Genomic DNA, 27,011 nt, shown 5'->3' on the forward strand with positions numbered 1-27,011 from the left:
GGAGGTGACCACAGGCTTGCCCAGACCCAGTTCTTGTTTCTGAAATGTCAGTTCAAATAAATGCCATGTTCTAGCACCTGCTTCTTGGAGCAAAGGAGCTGGGTATGTACAGTAAAACCTACAGCCTGCACAACAGGGCTATAGAAGTAGTAGAGCAGCTTGTACGTGCCACAACTACCTATGTAGTGACAGATTCACCATCTGCCTCCACAGAGAGGCCTGTGGGCTTTCAGAAGTCAATTTAGCTGGATCAGCATGCCAGGTGAACATGGCAGGGAACCACTTCCCAACACCCATTTCTGCAAAGGGGCACTGGTGAGGCTGTTCCATGCACAATTGTGCCACGCAGGTTGCTTTAAAACCTGTTAGTAGTCAGTGTGTCTGCACCCTGAACTCCCTACCCCACCTAGTTATCTCTTCCTTCATTTCTTGCAATGTTCAACATTTTGGAGCTGCATCCAAAGGGCTGAACTTCCCAAGCATAACACTGCAGAGAACGGCAACACAAACCATGTTGTAGCATCCCACCTTTTGGGGAGGGCACTGATTGGGGTCAGGCCACACCATCCCTCACGTGCCTTCTGCTTTCACATACTGAGGCTGAGTTATTTTTCGTGTGATTTTGTCTCATCATGCAAGGAAAAGGTTCCTTTACCTTTTCCCATCTGCCTTTCTCCGTCCCCCTTCCCTGTTTCTCTAGAGGCCCACGTGCCTCCTCAGGTACAATCTGACCAACTTGCAGGAATACCTGCTCATTCTGCCCTCAGCATTTGCAGAGACCTCGCAGAACAGCTCCCAGAAGTCAATAAAGTAAAAGCAGCTGGGGCAGTGTGAAAGGTGTGTAGAGCAGACTGCAAGGTCACAGGTCACCCAAGAGGACACGGGGAGGGAGGAGCAATGTCCCCACTGGTCCAACCCTACAGGGCACATCAGCTTTCCAGGTTTGCCATACACAACAAAGCCACATACACAGCTGATACCACTCCTGCTCCACTGTCCTCTTCGCTCTCTCCTGCAGGATCCAACGCTTCCAAAGAAAAGCAGCCTCGTGGAACAGCTGACAGCAATGGGGAAGAGGTTCAAGCAGATATAAGTAAGTAGGTCTGCCTTGTCCAAGCAGGGATGGGCAAACTGTCACCAGCTCCCTGGGGGTGGCACTGCTGGCAGTGCTTGCTGGACACCTGGGTACTGAAGCTGTCACCTGTGCCAGGGCTCTTAAGAAAGGTGTTGGTAAAATTGACTTTCCAAGCCTGGCAGCTGCCCATCACTCTCACTGTGCCCCACTTATGCTCAGAGTTAGAGTAAAAACAACATCCCTGCAAAGCTCATGAGTACCAGTTATGCCTGTCTTTCCTGCTGTTCTTCATACTGTCACCTGCTTAAGCAATGATTTTACTTTTAAAAAAGTCCAAAGAATTTAAGCACTTAATAAAATCCAGTGTTCCAAAACTCAAAAAGTGAACCGGGTGCACTCTCTGTACTCAGGTAGAGAGCCTCAGGAGGTGGTATTTCAGTACTTGCATGTGCCAAAGTGGATGAGTTCTAGACTCTCTTATGTGTATTAAAATATATTTTATTAAAACAGGACAAGAGAATAAATGAGCGCTAAGTAGACATACCTATTTTTATTACCAAAAGAAGAATTTGATGCATTTACCATTTTCAGTCTTCTTTTAAAATGTTATCTTTTATTCACTCATCAAGACCAAATAAGTTATATAAATCAGAGCAGTTTTCATTTCCTCAATGAAGTAGTCAACAAGATTTTAACTTCTTATGCTGACGCAGTAGCATGTTAGTTTTTTTCCAAGAGTGTACTGGTCTTGGGTTTCCACAAAGATTCTTCTCCACAAGGCTACCTTTCTTGCACAGCTTTTAAGGGAAACTCTTCCGTGGTACTAGCAGAACACTGTGGTTCCCCAGGAGGGTCTGACTGCAGCCAGGGCAGGTGTCAAGGCACACACGTGTGTGCAGGTGCACCCCAAGGACCAGCCCCCGAGGCTGGCAGAGGCCACCCCAGCCCTTCTGCCTCCCACTGCTCTTTAGAGGAAGCCACAAACTACCCTGAAGCTCCACGCTCAAGGCAGGGGCAACGACTCCATGTGACAGGTGTTAAACCAAATACTTTTGTATTTAATTATAGACAAATGCAGAGGACTATCAATGACAATGAACTGAGGCATCAGCATTGTCATGTCCCTGCTTTAAACAGTGTCTAAAGCAACTTCTAAACAAGTACAACTTGGGATATTCATGTAGAACTGAAACGGTGATTTGTTTGCTTTACCTAGTACGAAGGGTTTTCAAACACTCCAGTAACTTGTAACTAGGCCCACGGTTGCCATTTCCCATCTGCTTCCCATAAGCAGATATTTTGCTTTGTACAGCAGTAATAGATTTTTCCCCAATAACAATGCAATCTCATTTTCATAGTAACACACAAAAGCATTCTAGTCCTGCTCATCTTCATCCCCATCCTCATCTTCGTCCCCTTGATCTCCAGATTCAATATCATCTTCATCTTCAACCTGAAATTAATAGAAGATCTGTTGTGAGCAGTAACCCCTCTGACTTTATCCAGCCAGTGGAAGACAAGAGAAATGCTTAGGGAGTGCAGATAAGCTTATAGCTACCCTCAGAGTATCAGCCAGATCAATTAATGCTTCATACATGCAACTGTCATAATGTCACAGTTTTTACTTCTCTGCTAAAGGTGGTTGAGTACTGGGGACAAGAGGCAGGGGTCATCTTTTACTGATGGCTGCCAAATTAAGTTGAGAAAGTAACTCTGTTATGTTTAACACCCCTCTGTGCATAGAAAGAGGCCTCACCAGACTTTCTGGATCAAGCTTTGCCATACCCAGACTGGTCATATCTGCCTCAGACCCAAGAACTCACTGGCTGCATTCCTTCACGTACCGGTACGCCAAGATCCTTCAATTTGATCTTGAGTGCAGATATCTTCTGATCCTGATCAGCCAAAAGCACCAGGAGATCATCCTGTTCCTTCTTGGATTCTGCAACTTCTCGCTGCAGTTTGCTCTTCTCATCTTGCAATATGGCAACCGTACTGCTGGAGGAGTCCAGCTGCTGCTTCAGCGACTCCTTCTCCTCAGAGAGGGTTTTCACTTCACTCTGGCAACAGGAAAAATCCCACATCAGGTTACAGTACAAACACAGGAACAGCTGTTTCCTAAAACCACGTTCCATACGATACCTTTAACAGCTTCAACCCACCTTGTGCCTGGTGGCCCTGCTCCCACACACACCTACACACCCTTACCCAAACCATTACCAGGACAAGTACTGACTGGGGCTCCCTTCTGCCCAGCCCAACTGCACTGGCCATGCCAGAGTACAGCTCATTCCTAGACTGTCCTTACAAACTCCTTCAAGGCAGACAAGGTCTACATTTCCCAAGGGAAAAAACAGAGGAGACATCCAGCTTCCCCTACATGGCCTGAGACACTGAGGATGCTAAGGAAACAAACCACTTCCACCTAAAACCTTTGCTATTGTAGAAGCCCTCCTAATTGAAGGCTGATTATGTAGTGGCTTGGTTTGGTGTTCACCCACTACCAACCTTCAGTTCTTTTATTTCTTGCTCCAGTCGTGCCTCCAATTCAGAGCTGGTTGCTGCTGTTGCACCACTATCTCCTAACACAGGATCTGCAGTTGCATTCTGTGGACAAGGAATTCACTATCAGTGCCTCACACACCAACACAGTAAGCTATTACAGTCATTTTCTTAAAGCATCTTTCCTTTTTACAGCATAGCCCATGCTGCAAAGCATCAGGAAACAGATTTGTGATTGTGGGGTCTCAGTGAACTCCTATGCACATGCACATGTTCACACAAAGAGATCACAAGGTGCAAATCTTTGTTACATAGAAGCTAGAGTTGAAACAGACTGTTCAGGTTTCTTCGAGGCAGACTCTGTAAAAGCCAACCACTTAGACACTTCTGAAGGGCCAAAGATGCTTTTATTAGATTTAATACCCAAATCTGTGTGTGACTACTAAAAAATAGCACTAGTGAAACCTCAGCCAGCCCTGCCCAGTTATAGTGTCCATAATGTGGCAACTGTCTGTCAGCTACAACGGCCACACAGCACAAATTCCAGACAGTTGCCTTCCCAGTCGTACCACACTTGAGCCAATGCTCCAAGCAAGGGAGGCAGGAAGATGTAGGATGGCAGTGAGGTGGCCTGACAGCTGATGGCACAATGGAACACAGACACACCTCTGCCTCCTGAGCACACATGGCCAACACACATGCAGTGGCATCTCCCATGAGAGCAGCTGACACTTGTGACTGTAGCAGTGTTCAAAGCCTTCCTCTCTGACCAGCTGTACATTAAACACTTGTCTGGCAGCTGTTTGCGTGGCCCGTGTTCCTGCAGCTTCATCTGTGCAGTGGGCTGTGGAAATGTCTGTAACACTTCCCTACAACGTGCTGTTCAAGTTCTGTAGCTCAGTGTTCACTTCCTAAAGCTGTTTGCTAGTGCTGAGGACAGTCACATTGATTTAGCCATTCTGTAAGGCCTTACTGGGTTATCACTCCAGTACCCAGCCAAGGAAAGCTTTGCAGCATTTGGAGGCCTGCACAGACAGATGCACCTCCCATTTGCCATTCAGCTGTACCTCAACTTTCTAGTCAGCATTCTCCAATGCTTGTAAGAATAATCCCTTCCATGTACATGATATCACAGTTGTCTCTCACAAAACTATTTCCTTTCATTAGAGTATGAGCTTAAACCCCCAGTAATTGGTATTTGCTTTTTTAAGAATACCAAGGAACAGTGCCCTCCCAGAGCACTAACTTGACTACCAGTCCCCTCTGTTCTCATGAGGGGTTTGTCTCAGTAACTCATTACTGGATTTAAAACACTGCTGGAATCACTTGATGTGTATTCTTAAAACAAGACTGGTTTAGGACAGAAGCTACAGACACTGTAAGCAGCAAGGCAGGTCTTGAAGATTTAGTCCCCAGTAAAAACAGAAGCAACTTGTGCACTGGTACCATTACTTGTAGCTTTTGATTCTCCATCTGAAGCTTGGAGATTTCTGCAGCCTGTAGTTGTATCTGACTCCTGAGCATTTCTAATTCCTTTAGGAAACAGACAAAAACTTAAAGTTAATTTGATAAGGCAAGGTAGTTATTCAAATCATATTTTTCTCAAGTTCAATGCTACCAGACTCACTGCCTCACTAGCATGTATGTGAGGAAAGCTGCCTCCCTCTCAATGGGAGCACAGCAACCATTTCCCTAGGAGACTAGACTATTTTCTACCCTGCTCTCACAAACCAATTTCTCTGGAATGCCCAACCAAGGCACCTGTCTGAGCCCCAGTCATGTTTATCAAGGTGTTTAACACCACCTAAACTCTCATGAGCATCTTCTGTCCATTATCCCTCTCAGAGCACAAACCCACTATGACTTACTAATCCAGGCATAATTAGTTGTGATCAGACAAACTCTGCCAGGTATTTTTTTGAACAACAGCTACCTTAAATTCCTGGATCTGCAGTCATTTAAACACTTAGTCTGTGCTGTACATCTAATACCTGGAAATTTCCATAGCTACATTTAAACATATGCTTTGCAGTGGATAAACACATTCTGCAAGTCTGACAAGTCAAGTGTCTTGTCCTGCCTGAAACCTGCTTAGTGAAAACTGATTTTTTTTTTTTGGATGCATAACCTTGATGCTCCAAGATCAGGACCATCATTACAAAGACAGATGATTAAAAACAGCAACACATTCAAGAATCAGTGCTCCTCCCTGAAGGGTGACAAAGTTCCCTTCCCATCCCAAGCTACCCCTGTTGAGCCCAGGTTTGCTGAAATGCCACAAGTTCACCTTCTGCAGCTCACTATTGTGCTCCAAGCCAGCAGATCTGATAGTCTGTGAAGACTGTTCTGTGGTTCCCATTTCCAACTGGGAAGAATTCTGTAAGAGCAACACAAAAATCAGCCTTAGAATGAAAACCCTAAATATAGTCATGTTGTCAGAAAAAAAAAGAGCAAGCAAAGTGTTCTTGCATGATCAAAACTCTCAGCAGAGAAGCTGCAAATAGACTCAGAAAGGCACATCAAAGCTCTCTGATGACATGAGAGCAGCATTCAGAGGTCTGCATTCAGAGGGACCTCAGCTCCTCTAAGGTGGGTACAAAAGCACCCCTCCCCAGTGCAGCTGCAGGAGACAGACACCACTGACAGCAGCATCTGTCAGCCTGCACTGACAGGCAGGCCACCAGGAGCAGGTCTGGGGCACTACCCCCACTAAGCTCCTAGGAGATGCCCACCATTTTTCCCCACCCAAAACACACTAAGACTACTGGTTCTAAAGATGCACAAGTTTCTTGTGCCAACAGTGCTAAGCAGCAGAGGCTCTGCTCAAGCCATCTCCTACCACATTCCCTCTTTCCAGCATGCCATTAGTCAGGATAGCTTGGCTGCCACCACCATGAGGACATGCACAGCTTCAGGCAAGTTACACTTGAAACCAGGAACTGGCAGCTGGATTGAGTTCTGCTGAGACAGCACTTACTAGTTTTTCTATCACAGAATCCTTTTCCCTTAACTGCCCTTGCAGCAGTTCATGCTTGTTTTTCCATTCTTCCAGCTCCTCTTTCAACTTGCTCACTTCTTCTGTCTGAATGCCATTCATCTGGAACGTGTCACTGTGGGAGTTATGATGCTGGGTGTCCTTTCCTAAGGAACAGGAGTTTACAAAGATGAAACAAACATCATTCTAAAGTTGGTTTCAAACACACTCAAGTCCTTACTGCCTGTTCCCCTTCTGCCCCACAGGGCAATACAAGCCATTCTAACTCAGGAAGCAAAGCACAGTATGTAAGAATTCTTTAATAATAATAAAAGCACATGATAAAGAGCTCTAATTTGCCATTCCTTCAGGTATTTATGCTGCTTCAGCCATTCAGTCCATCCAAAGTAAGGTCATGACAAATTCTATAGAGAGAAGATAATTGTTTCCAATCATAGATAATTTAGAGTTTTTTCAAATAATGTCATAACCAGCTTATCAGGCATCTTGACCTTGGAATCAACTGGAACATACTGCCCTGATTTAAACACTCAGCAATTTCTCTAGTGACAGCAACAGGCTTCACCTTGCACATCTGCCCTACTGACATCTTCCCCAACTCTTGCTTTCATTCCAGATCCAAACTTCAGCACACTCTGTGGCCCACCTGTTCCGAGCCTGAACAGGGAGTGACTGGTTTGGATTAACCTGAAGCAGAGCAGAGGCAGCCTCTCCCAGCAGCTTCCTGCTAGCCACAGTTCCCCAACAGACATGTCTGCTGGAGCTCTGCTGCAGCTTGCCACAACTCACACAACATCTCAGCACAAGGCAGACTTTATATATGATTTTATATCATTCCTCCTAATATTTTACATTATTCTTCATGAAGCCTACCTAGCTGCACTTTGAGGAGATTATACTGGTCCTTATGCTGTTGGATCTGGGACACTTGCTGTGTGACAGTTGCCTGGAGCTGTTCATTCTGAGATGTTAAAGTGTTGATTCGTTGCTTTAGTTCTTCAAGCTCCTGGTCCTGTGAAAGGAAAAAAAGAGCACTTAGAACTAATAACACTTCTGAAAAAAATCCTGTCAGGAAGGTGAATAAAGACAAAAAAACCTTAACAGGACCTGCACTTTAGTCCACTTCAAGAATCTTTAAAGAAGTCACAGCAACTGCAGACATCCTATGTTCACTAAAGCTTCACTGATGGTTCAGAAGTGCCCCTGAGTTCCACATGTCCCCTAGACCCTCATCCCTAAACTCAACACCTGCTTTCAGTTCAAGTTCATTACCTTTGTTCCTCTACTTGCTGCAGCAACCACACAATTGAACTACCACTGGAAAAAAGGTTTTGAGAGTCCACCCATAGTAGGTATAATACTCAAACTACACCAACAAACCACTTCTTCCTTCAGCCCCATTTCATCTGTCGCCTTTCCAAAGGTGAGAGCACAGAATTAAGAACTGCATCTCTGAGGGGATGCAAGTTCTCCAGTTCCTCATTTGAGAAGAAACGCTCCAACACAAGAACAGATGCCCCTCAAGAAAAAAGAAAATTAACTTATCCGGTGTTCTAAACACTGACATTTCAGTTAAACCTAGGCAGAAGTGTTTTTACAAGTGTTTCTGCATTGCAAGATTCCTTGTCACTTGTTTTGGAACAGGGTATCAAACTGCACTGCAGTGCCTCTGGAAGACAAAACAAAGAGCTTGTAAAGGCACATGTACAGGGTAATGTCCTCTTACCTGCTCCCTAATGACTTTTTTGTAGTGAGTCACAATGTTGTCATGCTGTTCCAGTGTCTTCTTGACCTCCTCCTCCTTTTTATCCTCCTCGCTGGACTTGTAAATAGCTTTACTTATAACACCTGTCAAAAACAGTCTTTGTCAATTAGAGCCCAGTTCAATTTTTTTGGTCTTCAAAAGAGTCCCAAAACCTCACAGTCTGAGTTCATGGCTTGATAAACTCAACCTGCACATTAAAAAAAAGCAAAGGTTTAATAGCAAGTGGTGATTTCTTTATTGCAGGGTTTGCACACTTAACTGCTTTACTTGGTTTCAGACAAGTAAATGGGTGCTTTGAGCCTATCCTATCAGAAAAGTTGTGTTTTACTTGCACTATGTCTGCACTATAACTGCAGCACAAGTGGTTGTACAATAAGTGCAAGACTCTGAACTACAGTGGCAAAAGGTAGATCAAACTGCTTGGGCAAACCCATATTTACAGTCGCTGCTTTAAGGCTTTTTCCTTCTCTAGTCTGAGGTGTAAGTATAATATTAATAAACAGGACACCAGTTACATGTTAAGAACAATGACAACCTGTCTATTCTGTGAAGGACAGAAAAGACTAAAGCAAGTGTCCATCATGTCCTAGAAAGCCAGGAAATTCAGCATTAAGTTTTCTTAACGAAACAGTTGCAAACAGCCAACATTTGGATTGTGTACTTCCACAAATCAAGCCTTTATGATCATCACATGTGCTCAGTACTTGAGTTTCCATGTGAGCACAGGTAAACAGCTCCTGGCCAGTGTGGTAACTCCCAGAATCTATTAAGAATTTAAGAATCATTTCTTCTAAGAACATCAAGTAATCCAGTTCAAGTATTTTTACTAAACACTAAGTGCAAGCTCAGGTATATGATGACTTCCAGCTATTCCTGTAGCCTTGTCATGTCATCACACTGCTTTAAGATAGTTACATTCAGTATATTTGGTAGCCACCAGCTCATCATAAACTAGAGAAACGAGCGCAACATCTCACCTTCCAATTCCTTTACCAGCTTGGTGAATTCATGGTCAAACATCATGTGGTCTGGGCTAGAGAAACTAGGCTGGGGCTTCTGAGCAGCTCTGGAGTAAAGTTCATGTTTGCTAATGAAGCCAAGCTTCTCAATGAAGTTCTCCCTGCCAATCCTCTTCTCAATCAGCTGCTTCAGCTTCTCTCTAAAAGCAAGAGACAAATCAATCCCAGTGCAACAACTGAGAAGTGAACCCCTCCTTCCTTCATGGCAGGTTTTGCAGTTGCAACTCTTATCTGTCTCAACCCCACTGCCCTGTCCCAGTTAAAAGCCTCTTAAACCACCACCTGCCACTCACAGAACCTTTCCCTACGGTCCTTTTATTCCTACGTCATACTTACTTCCTATAATTCTCCAGGGAATTGTCATTGTAGTAGATGGAAATGCCAAGCAAAAGTGCACACAGGCCTTGGACGAGCTGCTCCTCTTCTCCCAGGTTCTCAGCTATCTGCCCTGTGAGCTGGAGCTCTTGTTAAGGACATTGGACATATTTCGGCATCACAGCACATGCAATGAGTTTCTCCCTGTATACATTCCCATTTATTTTCACACTAAGGCCAAGCTTGATTAAGAATTAGACAGAAGAGCTGGTAAAACCCTTGCCAAGTTAACTCCTGTTTTGAAGGACTTGAGTAATCAGTGCTTTCCCTGTAAGTTCTCAGTAACTGTTTAACCCAAGAGATTTAGTTGTTTCAAAACTAAAGACTTGCAGTGTAGATAAGGTGACAGTTTAGCCTTACAGACTTCAGTATTTTTATCCTGAAAAGCAAGCACAGAATTTCTTCTTAAACAGAAGTATGAACACTCTTCCTGCCACTTGAGCATGAGCTTAATTCACACTAAAATCATCACTGGGCTTGTTGCAGTAACACCCCACTTGGCTGGTCAGTTGTGGTGCTTTTCCACTGCACTGTGGTATGTGCATCCTACAGACAGGGCAGGGTATGCAGAGCACTGGCAACAAAAGGCTCATTTTGTCTCTTGGTCCACTGCATTTTCTTTCATGTCATGCAGAATCCCTGTAAACTCATCTAGACAAACCTTTGACTTGAAAATGAAGAATCCAGGTAATGTCTAGGCAAGGGGTTCTATCCACAAGCAGGTCAAGGATACAAAAGGTACATTGGCTGGGTTGTGAAGGAAGTGGGTGACAGCAATGGAGCAGTTGCTCAGCCAAGTGCAAAGCAACATCAGTAGTCCAACCCTGGTCTGCACTTTGCTGCCCTGCAAAGAATAAAACTCCCCATCATCACCTTCACACAGTGGATGACTAAAAAAAAAAAATAAAAGCTGTACTGGATCAGAACTCACCTACTTCCACCTCATAATTTTAAAAGCAAGTCATGTCTTTAAAAACCACCCATTCTTTAGCTATTCTGGCAACAGCTTTAGTGCTTGGATCAAACAGAGATTAAACCATTCATATTGAACTGTCTTCAGAGCACACCAGCAAGCAACACATATGTGAAAAATGATTCAAGGCAAGTTAGCACCAATATAAAGTCATAACACATTAGTTCTGCATTTGTAATTAAAACAAGGGTGACACAAAGGAACATACACACAATGCCTGTAAAGAAGGAACAAGGTGTACATGTAGTCAGGTAAGGATTCCCTGGAAGAGATGCATCACCAAGACTTGCCCTGCTGACTAAAAACTGCCAAGTGTTCCTATTATTTTCTAGGTCAAAGAAAGATAATACTGGAGTGGCTTTCAGTTCAGACAGGAATGCTAACTGCAGTACTTTATTTCTGTCAACTTGACAAAATTCAGTTTTGTCTCCAAAATGACTACTTCTGTCTCTGCTGCAGGGTTTTGGGCCCAGCTGTGCTAAAACAGGCATCCATCTCTTCCAACAGTCAATAGTCAGATGGAAGCAAAAGAGCTCCCTCACTTCCATTTCCAAATACTGGTTCTGATTGGCCCAGCACTATCAACCAGTCCATACTGGGAATAACCCCTGGAACTGGCAGTGTTGCCCTACAGCACGTGGGCACATCTCAAGCTTCTTGAGAACACTGGCACACACCCTTAACTCAGAAACATGGAATTACTCTTGTTTACATGGAATTACTATGTGCAGCACTTAGCACACACAATTTATGCTGGAAGCAGCTGCAAACCACATTTATTCTCATGCACTGCTTCCTATTCTGAGGTCAAATTGATGTGCTCTGCCTAAGGATTTTCACACAGTGCCAAACACCCTCTATAAACAACAGTTATTTTCTAGGCACACTGTGGTAACACCCACTCAGATGACAGTGCTCCATGGCTGCTGTTCTACAGTTCAGGCTTGGGAACAACACAATCCCACCCCTCAGGACAGCTGTGATCAACAGAGTAAATGAAACTATTTTTTGTGCTTCAATTAACAGCCTGGAAGTCAAACAACTCTTCAGGGGTCATTTGCTCAGAATGAGAACCCAGCTATTCAGGACCAGTAGAGCCAAGGTTAAAGTAGCTGCTGGTAAGTAGAACACACCCCATGTCTGGAAGGCAGGTTAAACAGTTTTTCCTTCAGCAGCCAGGACACCAGCAGCATGTTCCCACTTCAGACGGTCCCAGCTGTTTGCTACAGGCCAGTCAGAAAACAGCGTTTCCAACAGTTTTAGTTTTCCTTACAAGAAAGCACATCTGTTACAGGAACAGATGGTCCATGAGTCCACCCCACTGCAAAAGAAGCACCCGTGCTGCCCTGTATGCCACAGTTCTGTGGAGCACCCCCGGAGAATCCCCTGGAGACACAAGGAGTTTGTTATGCCAGGGAAAACCCAAACCCACTGCAACACAAAGCTGTAAGTGGAAACACAAAAAAAAAAGCAGTTAAAGAAAACCTCCCCAGCAAACCCCAGACAAGAGGGAAAGGCCTGCTTTTGGCAAGAAAATGCCCAAGCTGTGCCAAAAAATACATACCCGTCTGTCGATCTTATCACCCTGCAAGTTACACACACATTACTGGAGAACCTTCAAGTGGAACACAGTTCAGACACATCCCCCCCAGTTTGAGTCTCTTCTATTATTTAGGACTGAAGAGCCTAAAGCAGTTTTACTGACTCAAATTTACCATACGCAAAAATGCCAGGAACAAGATAAAAATGAGTACTGGCTCTTTTCAGCTACAGTAGCTGAAAGAAGTCACATGAAGGAATTCAAAATTCCAGCCATTATTTGCACTTGCAGGAAAAGTCTAATTACCACCAGAATAACTAGCTCCTTACTATTCCACATGCTTTTTCCCCCCACATGGTTATAACAGAGGGGAATGTCACAAGGAAATTTGGGCTAGAAGGGGAACTTCACTCACTGGTCATTTGCCAGGCCAGGTATTAAGATGCTGAACAAGTTCAAAAAAAGCTTTTAGCCTTTCATAGCAAAGCCAACAATCAATACATGAGAGCCTGCTGTTTTCATGATGTTTCTAGTTAGCAGGCCCAGGTTAAACACCAAACAGGCACTTCTTGAGCACAAAAACATCATCACTGGGGATCCTGCCAGTTGGCCTTATCTCTTAAGCCAAGTTTTGGGGCTGGATAGTTCAGGGCATCTGAGAGCAGGCAGCATCAAGAAGCCATGTGATGGAAAAGCAAGATTTGCTGCTCTTCTCCTCCCTGTGAAGCACAGAGTGCTTTAAGCAGTGCTTAAAAACTATCTGCAAAAGACAACCCTCCTCGTTATACCACCTGTATCCTCACAATGCCCCTGCCCAGGAGCTGCATTCCCCAGGACACCCAGAGTTGTATCCCAAGGGTGCAGGCAGAGCCGTACCTGGGAGAGGATGTTGGTGCACTGCTGCAGCAGGGACACGGGTGGGTTGCCAATGCTGGTTGCCAGCTGGACCCTCAGCAGCTGCTCTTTGAGAGTGGCATTCTCCTGCAGGGCATGGGCCAGGGCCACGGCAGCACACCAGTTGGACAGGGAATCTGTGGAGAAGAGGCCCCCGCAGAGCAGCTGACCCGCCGAGACAGAGTTACCTGTAGCTACCAGAGAGGCCAAGAGATTAAAACAAGCCACAAAACCAGCCAAGTATTTAGGACAGCAAAGACTTTAACTGCATGAAGAAAACAAACAAACGAGGTTTTAGAGCAATTCTAAGCCAAGCTGCCTTGCCTGGATCAGACACTGAACAGCAGGTACTGACTCCCCCCAGGACAGCAGCTGGTGCATTAGCACAGTGCCAGCTCAGGGCTCCCTGCAGCCATGTGGGCCTGCCCTACCGTCAATGGTGGATGGCAGGAGCGTGGACACAATCTCTCCTTGGCCTTTTTGGTTTTTGTAGAGGAAGCACTGGAAGCAGTAGAGAACAGCACAGCGTAGCACAAAGGGCTGCCTCTCGTTCACCATGGACATCAGCAGGACAACAATGGCAGGCCTGTAGGAAAAGGAAGGGAAAGCCATCAGAACAAAGCTGTGAATGCAGACAACCACAGCTACAATTTGAAGGGTGTTATACAGATAAGGAAAGATACCGTGGCCTACCACTGCATCTATAGCCATTTTAAACAACAGCATTAAAATACCAGGTGTTACTCAAGTTTTTCAGTTACTTAAAACACAGAACAGCAGATGGATTATCCATCTTCCTTGCCTCCAAATGCTCTTGTAGACTGTCCTCTGGCTGACAGGGGCAGTTGATCCAATCCAGGAATTTCTCTGCTATTGCTCATTCAGTTTTCAGGTGCCACCAAACATGAATTCTAGGCCTCATCTCTGTACAAACACACCTGACACCTTCATGCTGTACCCAATACACCCCACATGAACTTCAAGGTGTTGCTCCAGAGCCTAATTCCAGCTCTGAATTTAAACAGTCCTTTGGATTAGACTGTCATGGCCCATACCAATACACTACTACCAGAGTTCAACGCTTTTCTTCCCCTACCTTGGTGGATTAGAAGGTGCATTTACAGAGGCAAAGTAGTCTTGATTGGTCTGGCATCCTCGGATGACCTCTGATACAGTATTAATGGTCTAGGGAAAGGGCAGAGAGAAAAGTTTAAGAGAAATTGAAGTGTGAGCCATAATCTACCACCTAGATCACTTCAAGTTGTTCAGTCCGACCCTGACAGCTCAGTATGTAAAGGCACACACCAAGCCTCAGCACAGATCAATTCAGTAAAACCACTGCACATGAAATCAAAGCATTTAGGAGCTGTGAAACACTGACCTAAGGTTAAGGGACAAAGAGCTCAGGGGGCTCTACCACACCCAGTCACCTCCAACTTAATTTTCTCTGCCAGATCAGTTTTGCTGCGCCAGCCAGTTAAACTGGACACTTAAAGTGAAAAGGTGAAACTTTTTATGAAACAAAAAACTGCAACAGAGTAACCAGCCCACACTCAATCCACTGCTGACAGGGCTTTCTAGAACCTAGAATTCCTCATCATTGGAAGCCTGCCAAAAAGAACACTTGAAGACTCTCACAAAAGAGAAACAATAAAAAAAACCCACCCCCAAATCAGGAAAACAGAGATCAATTCAGCTGCTCTGGGATATGCTAAAATCCAGCAGAAAAAGTAAGCAAATCCAAATCCTTTCTGCTTGCAGAACACAATGTAAGTGACTCTCCCGTTTGTGCTGCCCACAGAGGAAGCTGATATGTCTGGCATCTGAAATACTTGCTTAGCAAATATTCAGTTTGTCTCTGCAGCAACTGGTTCTCCCTGTAGACTGCTGTTACCACCCCTCTGGTTGCCCCCATCCCTCCATCCATTTGCCCCTCTTACCTCTGTCAGGATGTCGGCAGGAACCCCAGTTGCCATGAGGATCGTGCAGAGCTGCTGTAACAGCCCGCAGTGGAACATGGCCTTCTGACAGCTGCTCGTGGCACCAGGAGGGTTGGTGGGAGACACCAGCACCCGCACAAGCTGGAAAAAAGGGAAACATTTCCACGTGAGGAGAGCCCAAGACACTCTGAAACGCAAAACCAAGCTCATTTGAGGTTGACCATGAAATAGAATTGCTCCTCAGAATGGAGACTGGAGAAAAACAGAATGTTCATCTCATTGCTACCTATGGTTGCTTCATTTTGAGTTCCATACAGGGGGATTCTTTACACAGAACATCCCTGATTATGTTTTCATCTTAACTCACTGCTGCAGCTCAGGTTACATGAAGCTGTGTGATATACCAGCCATTACAGGTCCACCTTTGGCAGTGCTGGTGCTGAAAGCAGCACAGCTCATGAGCATTGGCAGCTAGTTCTGAGCCAAAGGGAACACATGAGTCTCACAGTTGTGACATGACCCTTCACCACAAGGGAGCTGACAAAGTGCTGGCATTGGTGCTTAGGAGTTAGGGGAAGGGTTTTACCTGCAGCATTAGGTGAAGATTAGTTACTTTCTGTGCAGACCACCCACAGTTGTCATCTCCCACCTCAAACCAAGGCTTCATACGCTGAATGTAGGAACCTTCTTTGAAGAAGTTCTGATTGGAATTATTATTCTTCAGCAAGTTTTGTAAGAGGAGGAGACAGTCTTCCACCACTATTCCTGATGAGAGGAAAAAAATAAAAATCAAAGTACAAGTGAAAAGATGGAAGCAAACTAGTTTCCCCTTGCAGGCAGGATGTGTTGGGTAGAAGAGAGCACACACTTCTGAGCTCTCCATTCTGAACACACGTCACACTTGGATCAAGAACTGGGAACCTCACAAACTAAGAAAGTAATCCAAGGACACTCTAAATTAAACACATGGATGTTGATCCAGCATATTTCCAAGGAAATCATAGTCGTTTTTCTTCCACAAGTCCAGAGTAAATTTCCAAAGCATATACAGCTCATCAGTCAAGTGGGTAGGAATGGGAAAGACCTAAAACAAAACCTCACCATCACTCTGTGTCCTGAAGTTCACCTACTTGAGTGTCAGACTACACTGTCTCTATCATATGCACTCAAATGAAGTTCCTCCTGAACTGCATTGTGGTTCCATGGCAGCAGTTTCTTCCTGGGTTACACATTCATTCTCTTCAATCACTGGCTACATCTTCAACCCATTTCAAAGCTACTTTCTAGTTCGTGTTATCCTCAGATAGAGGTTCCTCCTATCAGAGGAACAGATATGTAGGGGGGGAAGCAGAGAAGTTTTAGCACTTAGGAATTTACATACGAAGGCTCCTAAAATTATTAACTGCCTGAAAATAGCAGCTTTAAATCAAAGGTTTGCTTAATATTTCCATGCCAACATACCTGGAATAACTGAGCTGGAAGAGAAGCATTAGCTGCTCCTGCAGCCCACAAAAAGGTCATCAACAGCAGCCTGTCATGTTACTGAAATAGATTGTGTAGTAAACTACAACTGATGGTAAACTCATTCTGTGTTGCTAGTAAAAAAAGAGCCCCAAAGTGCTGCACTATTTTTGCTCATATTTTTTTATCCTTTATCCCAACAGGTAAATCACTTGGCAAGGAGCTGACCAGAAAACTCAAGTTATCAGAGCAGTTGAAGGAACTCAGCAAGCTGTTACCTCCAGCCGCTCCAAGCATCCAAGGATCTCACAGGAGGAATGCAGATGCTTAACTAAGTGACAAATGCAGCACACACATCTGACGCTGCCATTCCAAGCACATACATTCCCAGGCCTAAGCCAGGCAAGAACACACTAACTCACTCACACGTGCTCAGAGAGGTTGGCTGATGTTTTAACTGTCACTTTTCACAAGACACTGAAGCCCTGCTACTTGGTCCATCTGGTTTTGCTTGGTTTGTTCCAACCAGTGTAAGTTTTGCTCCTTCTACCCACTGACCCAGGTCCGATTACCCACTGTAGGTAGGGGTAAACCTAATGTAAACATCTCCTAATAGTTGGTGCAGAAGCACAAGACCAAGTCTCAGACTTTACCTCCATCGCTGTTTCCTTCCTCTGTTATGATATCCAGAAGTCTCTCAAAGGCATTTTCAAAGGCAACAATTTTCTGTATGGCTGCATTACTTTTGGTCAACTGCTGTAACAACAAGACTCCCTTGACAGGAGGGGGAGAGGAAAAATTCAGCTTAGTTTTTCCAGAACTCCATTGCTTTTCTCAAGTCACAGCTCTCAGAAGGATGCTGAATGAACAGCATAATCCTCAGCCAGGACCACAAGCCTGGACTTCATGCCCTGCAAGTCAGCACATCTCAAACCCCACCATGGACACCAGGCAGTGGTTCCCTCGTGGACAACACCGAGGATGCCAAGTGGCCACACAGAACAGAGGGGTAAGTTCCTTCTGTACTTACATCATTCCGTATAACCTCCCTAGAGTCTGCCAGTAAATCCATCAGTCTGGAAACACCTGCAAGAAACACACTTTTTAACAAGTAGCATTAAAAGGTGCAGCTTGTTTGTGCTGGGGGTCTTCAAGACCCCCTGCTCAAGACTCCTCTAAGCCCTCTGCCATGTCTGCTGAGCTTCCAGCTCCAAGGTTATCAGCAGTGAATTCAACCACTCACCCATGGGGCTGACAAGAATGATCTGCTGCACTTGGGGGCCTTGCTGCTTTAAAAGAGATGTAAGTAGCTTCACTCCAGGCCAACGGACATGGAAATCAAATTCCTGCAGAGATGGAGAGGAGTACATTAAGGAATCCATCCCTCAGTATTTAACTCAGATACACTGACAGATGCTTAATACTGCTGAAAGCCTAACATGGCTTCCATGTGGGAAAAGCACAGCATCATAATGAAGTTGGATTACCAAGGGGGGAAAAAAAAAAAAAAAAAAGAAGGTATTTGTGTTGCTCTCTTCAAGCATAATACTTTTAGTTTAGGAACAAAATTTTTTAACAGCTGCAAGTGAAGAGGCAATTCTGGAAGATAAAACCATTGGAAAATGAGTTAAACATACCATGCTGCAGGAAAGCAGTCACCCTTTCCACTTGAATTGCATCTCAGACACTACTGTCTCATGATCATTTAATTATCTCAAAAATTATCCTTGCACAAGTCACAGCTGCTGCTGTTTGGGGAGCAATAATTTTTATTGTTTCTAATCAAGTATCTAAAACCCTTTCCCAAGTAACAGGATGAAAGGAAATGGTCTCAAGGTGCACCAGGGGAGGTTTAGATTATTAGGTATTAGGGAAAATTTCACCACTGAAAAGGTGGTGAAGCATTGAACAGCTGCCTAGGGCTGTGGTGGAGTCACCACCCCTGCAAGTGTTCAGAAACATGTGGATGTGGCACTCTGGGACACAGTTTAGCAGTGAACATGGTGGTGCTGGGTCAACAGTTGACTCCACGATCTTAGGGGTTTCTCCAACCTCAAAGATGCTGTGATTCTATTCAATGTTACCCTGTTTGAAAAGCTGCACTAATGGTGTTCATCCAGGCCAGTCCTGAGTCCCCTCCAACCCCACAGTCACTAGATGCCAGCACACCTCACACAGGCCTCACTGGGACAACACCATGGCTCTCTCCAGCCCAGGTACAACACTGTTACTCACCTCTACAAGAGTCAACAGCAGAGTGACATTTTCTTGCTGTTTTATGAAAATCTCTGTGAACTGACTTCCCAAATCATCAACTTGTTTTGCCAAGTTTTCTTCTGTAATAGTAAAAAACAACGTATTACAACACAGTTGGAACAACTTCAGCAGCTGTGATTTTTATTCTTATTAAAATAAGGCCAGGGGTGACCAAAAGACTTTGAGTCACTGGTATAATGTTAATGGAATTATTTTCAGGACAAACACCAAAACAAGCTTTTCACAAAACAAAACCCCTACATTATTGTAAGAGTAACTTTGAAGTCTCAGAGCAGGACATCCCCATGCAGCTCAACCAATGCAGGAGAGCAGCTCCCCACAAGGACCACTCACTGATGTGTGAAAGCAAAGTACACGTCACACCACTGCTGCATGAACACAAAGCAAATGCAGAAGTATCCCACAAAGTGACAAAAACATGCAGACAGCATCTCTGCACCACTGCTGTTTTTCTAGGCTGAGTGACAATTTACATAACTGCCCCACAAAGCAATGGCATGTAGGCACTACTGCTTGGCACAGTTAAGGCAATGTCAGCTGAAAAACTTCAGGAAGAGCAACTCTAATCCCAAGGGAAACAGATTTTTTTATAATATAAATTAACAGAACACAAACAGTAAAGCCAATGAATTTCTGACTAAATCTAAGAGTCTTTGGATTTTTTCTCCTACTTGAAGTGCAGGATTTACAGCCTTATCAAGGAGACATAAACCATTAACAACTGAGCAGGTATAAAAAGGGTCAAAGACCACACACCATTTCCAAGCTCTGCACTTGCTGGGGGGTATGGCAAAACAAACCTGGTGCCAAGAACATGAATTAAATTCAATAAACCTAATTCAAACTGTTGGCCATGGTGATTCACTGCAAGGTATCAGTAACATCTACTTGCTAAGGATTTCCAGTGCAGCAGAAGTCTTTTGTATGGCCTTCCATACAGAATAGCTGATCATTTCCCATGTCATACAGCTGCATTTCCCCCTTCAGCAGGCTTAGCAGCACAGAGCTTACAAGAGGGACAGAGAAGCAGCAACACTCTCCTGTAAGTTTCTTGCTGCAAAAACAACGAAACATTACAAAGAAGTGATAGAAGAGAGGACAGACTGCGTGCAAAAATAACAGCAGCCTAGGCATGGAGCACCTAGCACAATAAACCCCATAGTGAGCTCTCTGAAGCTGAGGGTCTTAGCAAGTCTGGCACACTCCTGGTTTACATAAATGAAAATAAAAACTCCACAGGAGTTCAGCTTCTGCACTTGCTACTGCAGAGTAAGAGGCAACTCAGTTGGCAATCAACCAGACATGGATTGCACACTGTAGTTTGCTGCAAGCCAAGGAGAGAAAGCCCCAAACCCTAAATATTTTCCTTTTAAAATTAAGTCAAAATATCTCATTTTGACTTTTCCATGAGCTGTGACTGAACATCTTGTCCCTTTCCCAAGCCCAGCTGCAAATAACAGGTGTTTGAACTCTTGATCCCAACTGTTGTCCTTGCACAAGTTCCAGGTGGTAAGGCAAAACCTGAGCAGTACCCACAGCTTGCACAGCCTCTTTCAGCTTTGCTGTACTTTATTTACTCTAGTTCAGGATTCTTCTATGAAAGGGCCAAATCACCTTTTTTCTCTCTCAGCTCTTGCTTTTTTCTGTAAGTATTTCTTCTGCTACATTTAAGGAAAAGAGGGAGCTGGACAAAAACAGGCAAAGGGAAAGTGCATCTTTCACTGACATGGATACACCACAGATCTTGCAATCAGCCTTCTACCCATAACTGCTCTTTGAATCTAGACACTCACAGGGTTCTCAAATAAAAGACAAACTTCCATCTGGTAAGATCAGTTCTTAGCAATTCACCAACAAGCAGCACAGTAAACTAGAATTTAATCCCAAAATAAACAGATGAAGTGCATTTTGATAAAATCAGTTTAAAAAAGAAGAACGTGGAAGGAATTAGTGGTGACTTGGAGTAGAAGTGAACACTATTTTAACATGCATTGCTTAAAAAAGACACTGTAAAGGATGCTCACGTGCAGCTCGTGCATTTGTGTCCAACTTCAGGGCTTCCTGCAAACAAACCCTGTTCACAGATCTCAGCCCATGAAAATCCTACCAGTTCTGGAGCTGCACACTTTCATGACATCCTTATTAAAAACTTATCATACAATCTGTAGAGATATTCTGGCATTCAACATGCCAAATCACAGGAGAAATCCAATTGGAAACACTTGAGCTCCAAGGAATAAGTGCAGAGCAGAAGGCAAAGTGCTTTCCCTGAGCTCCAGTTCAGGTTTTTACAGTGTCCCTTTTAAGTGCCAGCAAGTGTTACTGGTGTGAGTAGCAACTAAGGCTAAAGTGCCATATTCATACAAGTAAAGGTTCTTTTACCTTCAGAGTCATCTGTCAGTGCAGATAAAATAAAAAGAAAGAAGAGACAGGTTTACAAGTTGAACAGCTTTCCACACCACACAACCCATGACAGCATAAGCTGAGGTTTCCCAAACAGCCATCCCAGCTTCCTACAGGAGCCCTGACTCCTTTGGGAAGTTCTTATGGAAGGGGCTGAACCAAACCACCCCTTACTCTTAAAGGAGTGGTGATCTCTCACACAACTCCAGTTTGACAATTCTTTGCTCATTTTAAGAGACTGCCAATAACACTCTAGTCCAGTCCATAATCAAAGCCACTACCACAAACATGGATTCACCAGCACTGTAAGACTCTGACCTTGTTCAAAACATCTTTCATTAAGATCAGGGAACTTGATGAACAAGGAAAAGAAAGGCAAGTAAGCCAAGCAACAATCTGATAGTCGTTCAGAATAACATTCATAGGCCTTTGAGACCAGCTTTGATGGCCTAGCAAGGAAGTGGCATGGATTTTCACAGCCCAGCTGTACAGTGGCTGCTTGGACATCTTGGGAAGGACTGGCACAGTCACTCTGCAAAGTGCCACAGCAGGGCTGAAAAACATCTTCATACTTACATGGTATCACTATCACAGGTACCTGAGATCTTACATCTCAACATCTCTGTTGAATCATCAGATTGTAGGGTCCCATTTGACAGTAACAGCCAAAATTATCCTTTCACAATAACAAACCATGACTTGATTTTTAACTTACAAGACTAGAAAAGAACAATTATCCCATTCCAACCTGACTGCTGTTCACAGAACATAGTTTTTAAAATTAATAAGCAAGAGATCAGTGTTATTTTAATGCAAGCTGCATACAAGATTTTTAGCATTGTCCTAACAGCTACACAGTAACAAAGCAAGTCTCAGCATTAGTAAATCACATTTGATGATGATTTGAAGAAGCCCCAAGGAAAGGAGCCCCACAGTTAATACAACTATTACTACTGAGTGCTTACCTTGCTCCTCCTCTTCTAGGTCATTCGATATTACATTGTAGAGAGTGTCCAAGGCATAGCCAATTATTTCAGAATCTGAACTGCAAATGAGAGAACCACTTTTCTTTAATGACTTATTTCCAGCTACTCTTACAAGATTGCTTTTCTGCCCAGGTAGTTCCCTTTGCAGCTTTAGGTTGCTCCCCCAGGCGAGCCTCAGTAAGTCTGGAGACACAAGATGACCACAGGAAGCTTCCCTGTAGGTGTGTCTTATTTCCTGAGTCATTCCCTCCAACCTGTTCCTCAAGTGTACCAGGAAAAAGCTCTGGGAAGGCTTCAGACCACTTCCCAGGAAGTCACCCAAGGAAGCTGCAGACAAGCTTCAGCACCATCCCAGGATGTCAGCCAGAACCCCAGCCAAAGCTTGGAAGAATGCAGGACCAGCTGTGGATTCTTCCAAACAGGCCAGCCTCTCCAGCTACACCCAGTTATTAAGGGGTTTTGAATTCCAAGCATCCCCATGAAGTTGCAGGGCAGCCTTGCTAACCCTAAAGCATTAATCCACCTGCTCACACCCAGACCTGCCTCAGGACAGACCTGTTTCTTCTGCATTACCAAGACTGAAGCATCTGTAAACCCTGCACTACAACCAAGACACAGCCAAGAGTCCAGGAGCTGAGTGTAGCCATTTTGCTGCTGCTTGCTTTGTTGCTCTTAAACCAGGAAACAAAGCACAGTTGATCAAAAACCAAAGGAAAATAAAAGCTAAGATCACAAAGGTACCTCTGGTTGCAAAGACACCTCACAGTACTGGCATGACTTAGCCAAATATCTGAAAAGCACATTGTCAAAAAAGATCTCACGCTGACTTTAAGTGCTTGCCTGCACTGTGTAAGGCATACCAAGGCATACCAAATAAGGCTCCACACCAAAGACAGATTTGCATTTTAAGAGGCTGCTAGGTTGGCTCAGAGCAGAGGCCTGAAAAACCACCTCACCTTTTAATCCATGGAAATGGTCTCACCTAGCAGGTATGATCACATCTCCAGCCTGCTCATGTTTTCCCTGTGTCATGTTAGTTCTTCAATACACTACTACAAAGTCTATGCTTTCCTTTTCATAGACTTGAAACAATTCCACATCTAATAACACCCAGAAGTTCCCTGGAAACCTAAAAACACCCACCAAGCTGTGGCCTTGCTTTTCCTTTCCATTGTTAAGGAAATCACAGCAGCTACAAAAGAATAAGCAAATTTAATGTACACGTTTCTGTAGTTGAAAGAGAACACATCACAAAACGAGGACAGCAGCGTCCCACCTCTGCTGTTCAGCACACACCACATTTCATGGATTATTCTCCTAGGACTGAAGCTGTCCAGCTTCTCCTCTGGAGTGACAATCGGTCAAGAAATAACACTTCTATTGTCAGGCATCCATAAAAGATGCAGCCCCTGTGCTGGACTGCTGCATTGGACAGGCCACCTTCCCCATCCTGCCTCTGCCATTTGTGACTTGACATGGCATTCAACCCAGATGTCAGGGCAGTGCTCCAAGTTCAGAAACCACAGCTGAGCAGAACCACATGGAAAGGAAGGCACCCATGTATGGGCTGTCCTACACAAATATAACTATGGTCTGTGCCTTAGGAAAAACAGCTCTCTTAGGGCCACACATTAGGCTCCAAGCTCTCTCCAATGTCAGACTGAATTTCAAAAATCTTCTAATATACATAGAGACAAAACAGTTAAAGATCAAGTTGGCTTCTCACTCCTATGCCTTCTCTCACACCAACCGTTCAGTGGTACTGGCCTGTTCTACACTCAATGCCAAGTTTCTTTCAAAATAATCCCTGGTGGGATGTAGCAACATCTAGACAGCTCGTCAGTAGAAGTCCTCTACCACATCCTACTTTATATTACAAAATAAACATATGGCATAAGAACTCTGGTGTGTGTAAGAGTCTGGAAAATGTAAAGCTGACTCAGGCTCCAGGATGGCTGATGCACAGAGCTGGAACACTAGTCCAAGAAGCCAGTTTGCTAGAGAACACGTTTTAAACACTCAAGCAGGAGACAGAGCTTCAGACAATCGAAAACTGTTTTAACGAGTAGAATGCTGTCTTCCATTTAGGAAATGGTGTATTGCTGTTCCAGGATAAAGGCTGTAACTAATTTGAAACAACAGCCCAAAATCCGAGGACAGAAGTGAGAACAGGACACAAGAAACACCTTCACTTACCAAATTAAACCTTCTGTAATCTTAAACTTCACAGCAACACAGTCAGTGTGCACAGCCAGCATGAGTGACTCACATGAAAACAGTGACATGTGAGAAGACACTTTGAGTCAGCCATTGACTTCTTTTTTCTCATCCCATGCAGCTGCACCTCAAGCAAGTGAACAACAGGTGGAAAAGAACATTTTCTACTGCTGCAGAAAGCTTTAGGGTGCCTCAGGTGGACACTGGAGAGGTACCAAAGGTCACACACCGAAACAGCAACCACAGCACTGCCCTCTGGCAGCCAACCTGCCTCAGTTCAATATGCCTGTCACACTGGGCACAGGGGACAGTTGAGCCTGGGAGTCACTTAACCAGTTATCCAGATGAGCTGGCTCGGATTTGTGTTGAAATAATCCTAAACCCCTCTCACTTCTACCATCGCTGACTGCAAACAGAGCACCCCAGCACCTTTAGCACCTGCACTGGTCGGCCACAGGGCCTACAATGCTCTCTCAAGTAAGCCAGGACACACAGTGTCAGGTGGCTGACATGCTGGCAACAGCAAATCAATTCACCAATATCTTGTGGCAGACAGCATTTCTGCAGCTGAAAACCCAAACAAACATGTATTAAATGGTTTTTCGAACTGCAGCCTGAGTCACAGAAAACATCCACAGGGGCCCAGGATACACAAATTCCCAAGGATCAACTGGAGCCCAAAAAGCACAGAAAAGCCTCAAGTCCCTGCCCTGAGGGGTTCAGCTTGGCATCTCAGCTAAGAGAAGAATAGAGCCCCACCTCCCTTCTCCAAGTTCAAATCTGCCCTCAGGAGCAGAGAAGCAGATGAAGGCAAGGCTCCTTAACCTAGTTTTTCTGAAGTGCTTCCCCATCATATCAGGGACAGTTACTCCTATAATCTTCCCTTTCGCTGTTTGCACCAGGTCAGACATTCAGTTTTAACTATCCAGGCAGATGAATAACATGGACTCACCTAGACAGCAGCCCCACACCTTCTTCCCAGCTGGCATAACTGGCTGGGCAAGCAAGGCCTCCACCAGCAGCCTTGGGTTGAGCACTGAAGAGTTTCATGTCCTACATCCATAAGAGGAGCAAGAGGCTTCCTTCCAGACACACAACTGCTGCTTTCCTAACTGTCCTTTGTCTTGACATCAAGAGACACACTCCTCCTTCCCATGTATGCACATCTAGGTATTCCACATAAGACCTTAAGGCTGTTTTATATCAGTTTATCAGCTTAATGGTTCAAACCCAGATAGAAAAAGACTGTCCCAATCCAAGCACTGCAAACAGGTTCCATGTTACAACCTGTGCCTACTATCAAGTACAGCAATGCAATCAGCTGCAGAGACAGATAACATATTTCAAACACTGGACTCCACAAATACTACATTCTGGTCCCCACAGAGCATTCAGACTCATGTCATCTGTCACAGCAGCAGCCCTGGCATCCTGCTCTCCTGTTCACCTGAATCCTTCAGTGTCAGTGCCTGCATTACTATCCAAGGCAGAATTATTCTACCAATTCATAACACAGCAGCAAAAGTACACACCTGATGACTTCATTCACTTCCTGTTAATTGTGTCTACTTCACCTTTTTCCCAATAACAGGCTGATTTGGGTTATTTCAAACCCTCTATTAGTTAAATACATGGTCATTTTGGACTCGCCTTCCCACAGCAGTGAAAAGTAACCACTGAGAAGCATGAAGGCACTTTGGTACTACCTTCACTCTTGAAGTAGTGTTTCTGTCCCTCATCCAAGACCCTGGAATTCTGTCCTTATCCCCTCTGAATATGCTCTGATAAACTTGATCATCACAAAAAGCCACTGTGATAGGAATTAGTAGAAACACAGCTCCCTCTATGTCTTGTCAGTCCAGAGCACTGATTCCGTATTTGTTGTTTCAGCAGAAGGGGGTCCCGTTCCCAGCCAGAGGAGGCTGCAGCACTCACCGGTCTGTCTGGAGAACGTGGATGAGGTGTTCCATGGCCTGTATGCCGACCTCCAACCGGTATTTCTGTTCGGAGAAAACCAGATTTGTCAGCGGTCGAAGCCCGAACACCAAACAAAGCTTCTTTAGCAGTACATGGCAAAGGTACTTCAAATCCATGCGGCTCCTCGGAAGTTGGCACTTACCTTGGATAACGACTTGAGAGCACGAACGGCGTCCCTCCGGTCATCCAGCAACGTGGACGAAGCCACCCGGTCACAGAGCTTCTGGATCTGGAAAGGTACGTAACACCGGGGCTAAGGCGGCCGGGCAGGACCGCGGGGAAAGCTCCCGACACCCGGTCCGGGCTCCGGCACCGCACGGGAGAGGTGCCCCCTTCCCACCCCGCGGCCCCGGGCACACCCCGGGCCTGTCAGCGGGGCCAGCCCCGGCACGGCCGGCGCGGCCCCGCGGGGCTGCCCGGCCCCCCGGCGATCCCGCTCACCGTGTCGGCGCCCGAGGGCTGCGGGCCGGCGCTGGGGCCGCCCATGACGCCCCGCAAGAAGTTCATGGCGGCTCGGCCCGGCCCGGCCCGGCCCCGCCGCTCCCGCTCCGCCGCCAACCCCCGCGGAAGCGCCGACGCGCCTGCGCTGCCACGTGGCGCCGACGCGGCAAG

General features: G+C 45.1%; 2 protein-coding genes across 15 annotated transcripts in view; one reads left to right on the top strand and one right to left on the bottom strand.

Annotated features, from left to right (window-relative positions):
• The window catches only part of LOC127474088 (uncharacterized), an 80,237-nt gene that overhangs the window by 51,349 nt on the left and 1,877 nt on the right, over positions 1-27,011 (top strand). For 4 of the 6 annotated variants that reach the window (XR_007905728.1, XR_007905725.1, XR_007905726.1 and 1 more), the window contains 2 exons: positions 11,731-11,822; positions 16,743-17,186. The gene's annotated coding sequence lies outside the window, so the exon portion shown is untranslated. Of the gene's footprint in view, positions 1-11,730; positions 11,823-16,742; positions 17,187-17,378; positions 17,549-26,315; positions 26,409-27,011 lie in introns of those variants that run through there. The other 2 variants (XR_007905729.1, XR_007905727.1) reach the window with 2 other exon arrangements.
• Positions 1,596-26,979, bottom strand: USO1 (USO1 vesicle transport factor). Of its 9 annotated transcripts, none has more exons than XM_051794508.1 (26): positions 26,841-26,979; positions 26,542-26,628; positions 26,358-26,422; positions 22,185-22,264; positions 21,199-21,210; positions 18,775-18,875; positions 17,783-17,885; positions 17,570-17,625; positions 17,193-17,313; positions 15,665-15,843; positions 15,079-15,219; positions 14,235-14,323; positions 13,570-13,724; positions 13,121-13,332; positions 12,269-12,289; positions 10,465-10,575; positions 9,693-9,811; positions 9,315-9,496; positions 8,299-8,420; positions 7,446-7,584; positions 6,555-6,718; positions 5,865-5,954; positions 5,030-5,110; positions 3,584-3,682; positions 2,920-3,135; positions 1,596-2,528 (listed from the first exon to the last, which is right to left on the bottom strand). In XM_051794508.1, exons 1-26 carry the CDS (start codon positions 26,904-26,906, stop codon positions 2,451-2,453), a joined length of 2,889 nt encoding a protein of 962 aa, XP_051650468.1. In that variant the 5' UTR covers positions 26,907-26,979; the 3' UTR covers positions 1,596-2,450. The 9 variants fall into 9 exon arrangements, with proteins under 9 accessions (XP_051650468.1, XP_051650467.1, XP_051650466.1 ...); XM_051794507.1 differs by having other exon boundaries at positions 5,024-5,110; positions 13,121-13,326; positions 26,841-26,978; XM_051794506.1 differs by having other exon boundaries at positions 5,024-5,110; positions 26,841-26,978.

Source organism: Manacus candei, unplaced genomic scaffold (assembly GCF_025592945.1).
Source record: "Manacus candei isolate 608988 ecotype Guabito, Panama unplaced genomic scaffold, ASM2559294v1 h1tg000039l, whole genome shotgun sequence".
In the NCBI taxonomy this organism is placed as follows: Eukaryota; Metazoa; Chordata; class Aves; order Passeriformes; family Pipridae; genus Manacus; species Manacus candei.

Excerpts from the sequence above, each read along its gene's own strand:
- USO1 (XM_051794506.1), bottom strand. The coding sequence starts at position 26,906 with ATGAACTTCTTGCGGGGCGTCATGGGCGGCCCCAGCGCCGGCCCGCAG. Across the intron at positions 14,324-15,078 it reads CTGCCGACATCCTGACAGAG|ACCATTAATACTGTATCAGA; the intron begins GTAAGAGGGGCA and ends CCCTTTCCCTAG. Across the intron at positions 7,585-8,298 it reads AAAAAGTCATTAGGGAGCAG|GACCAGGAGCTTGAAGAACT; the intron begins GTAAGAGGACAT and ends TTCCTTTCACAG.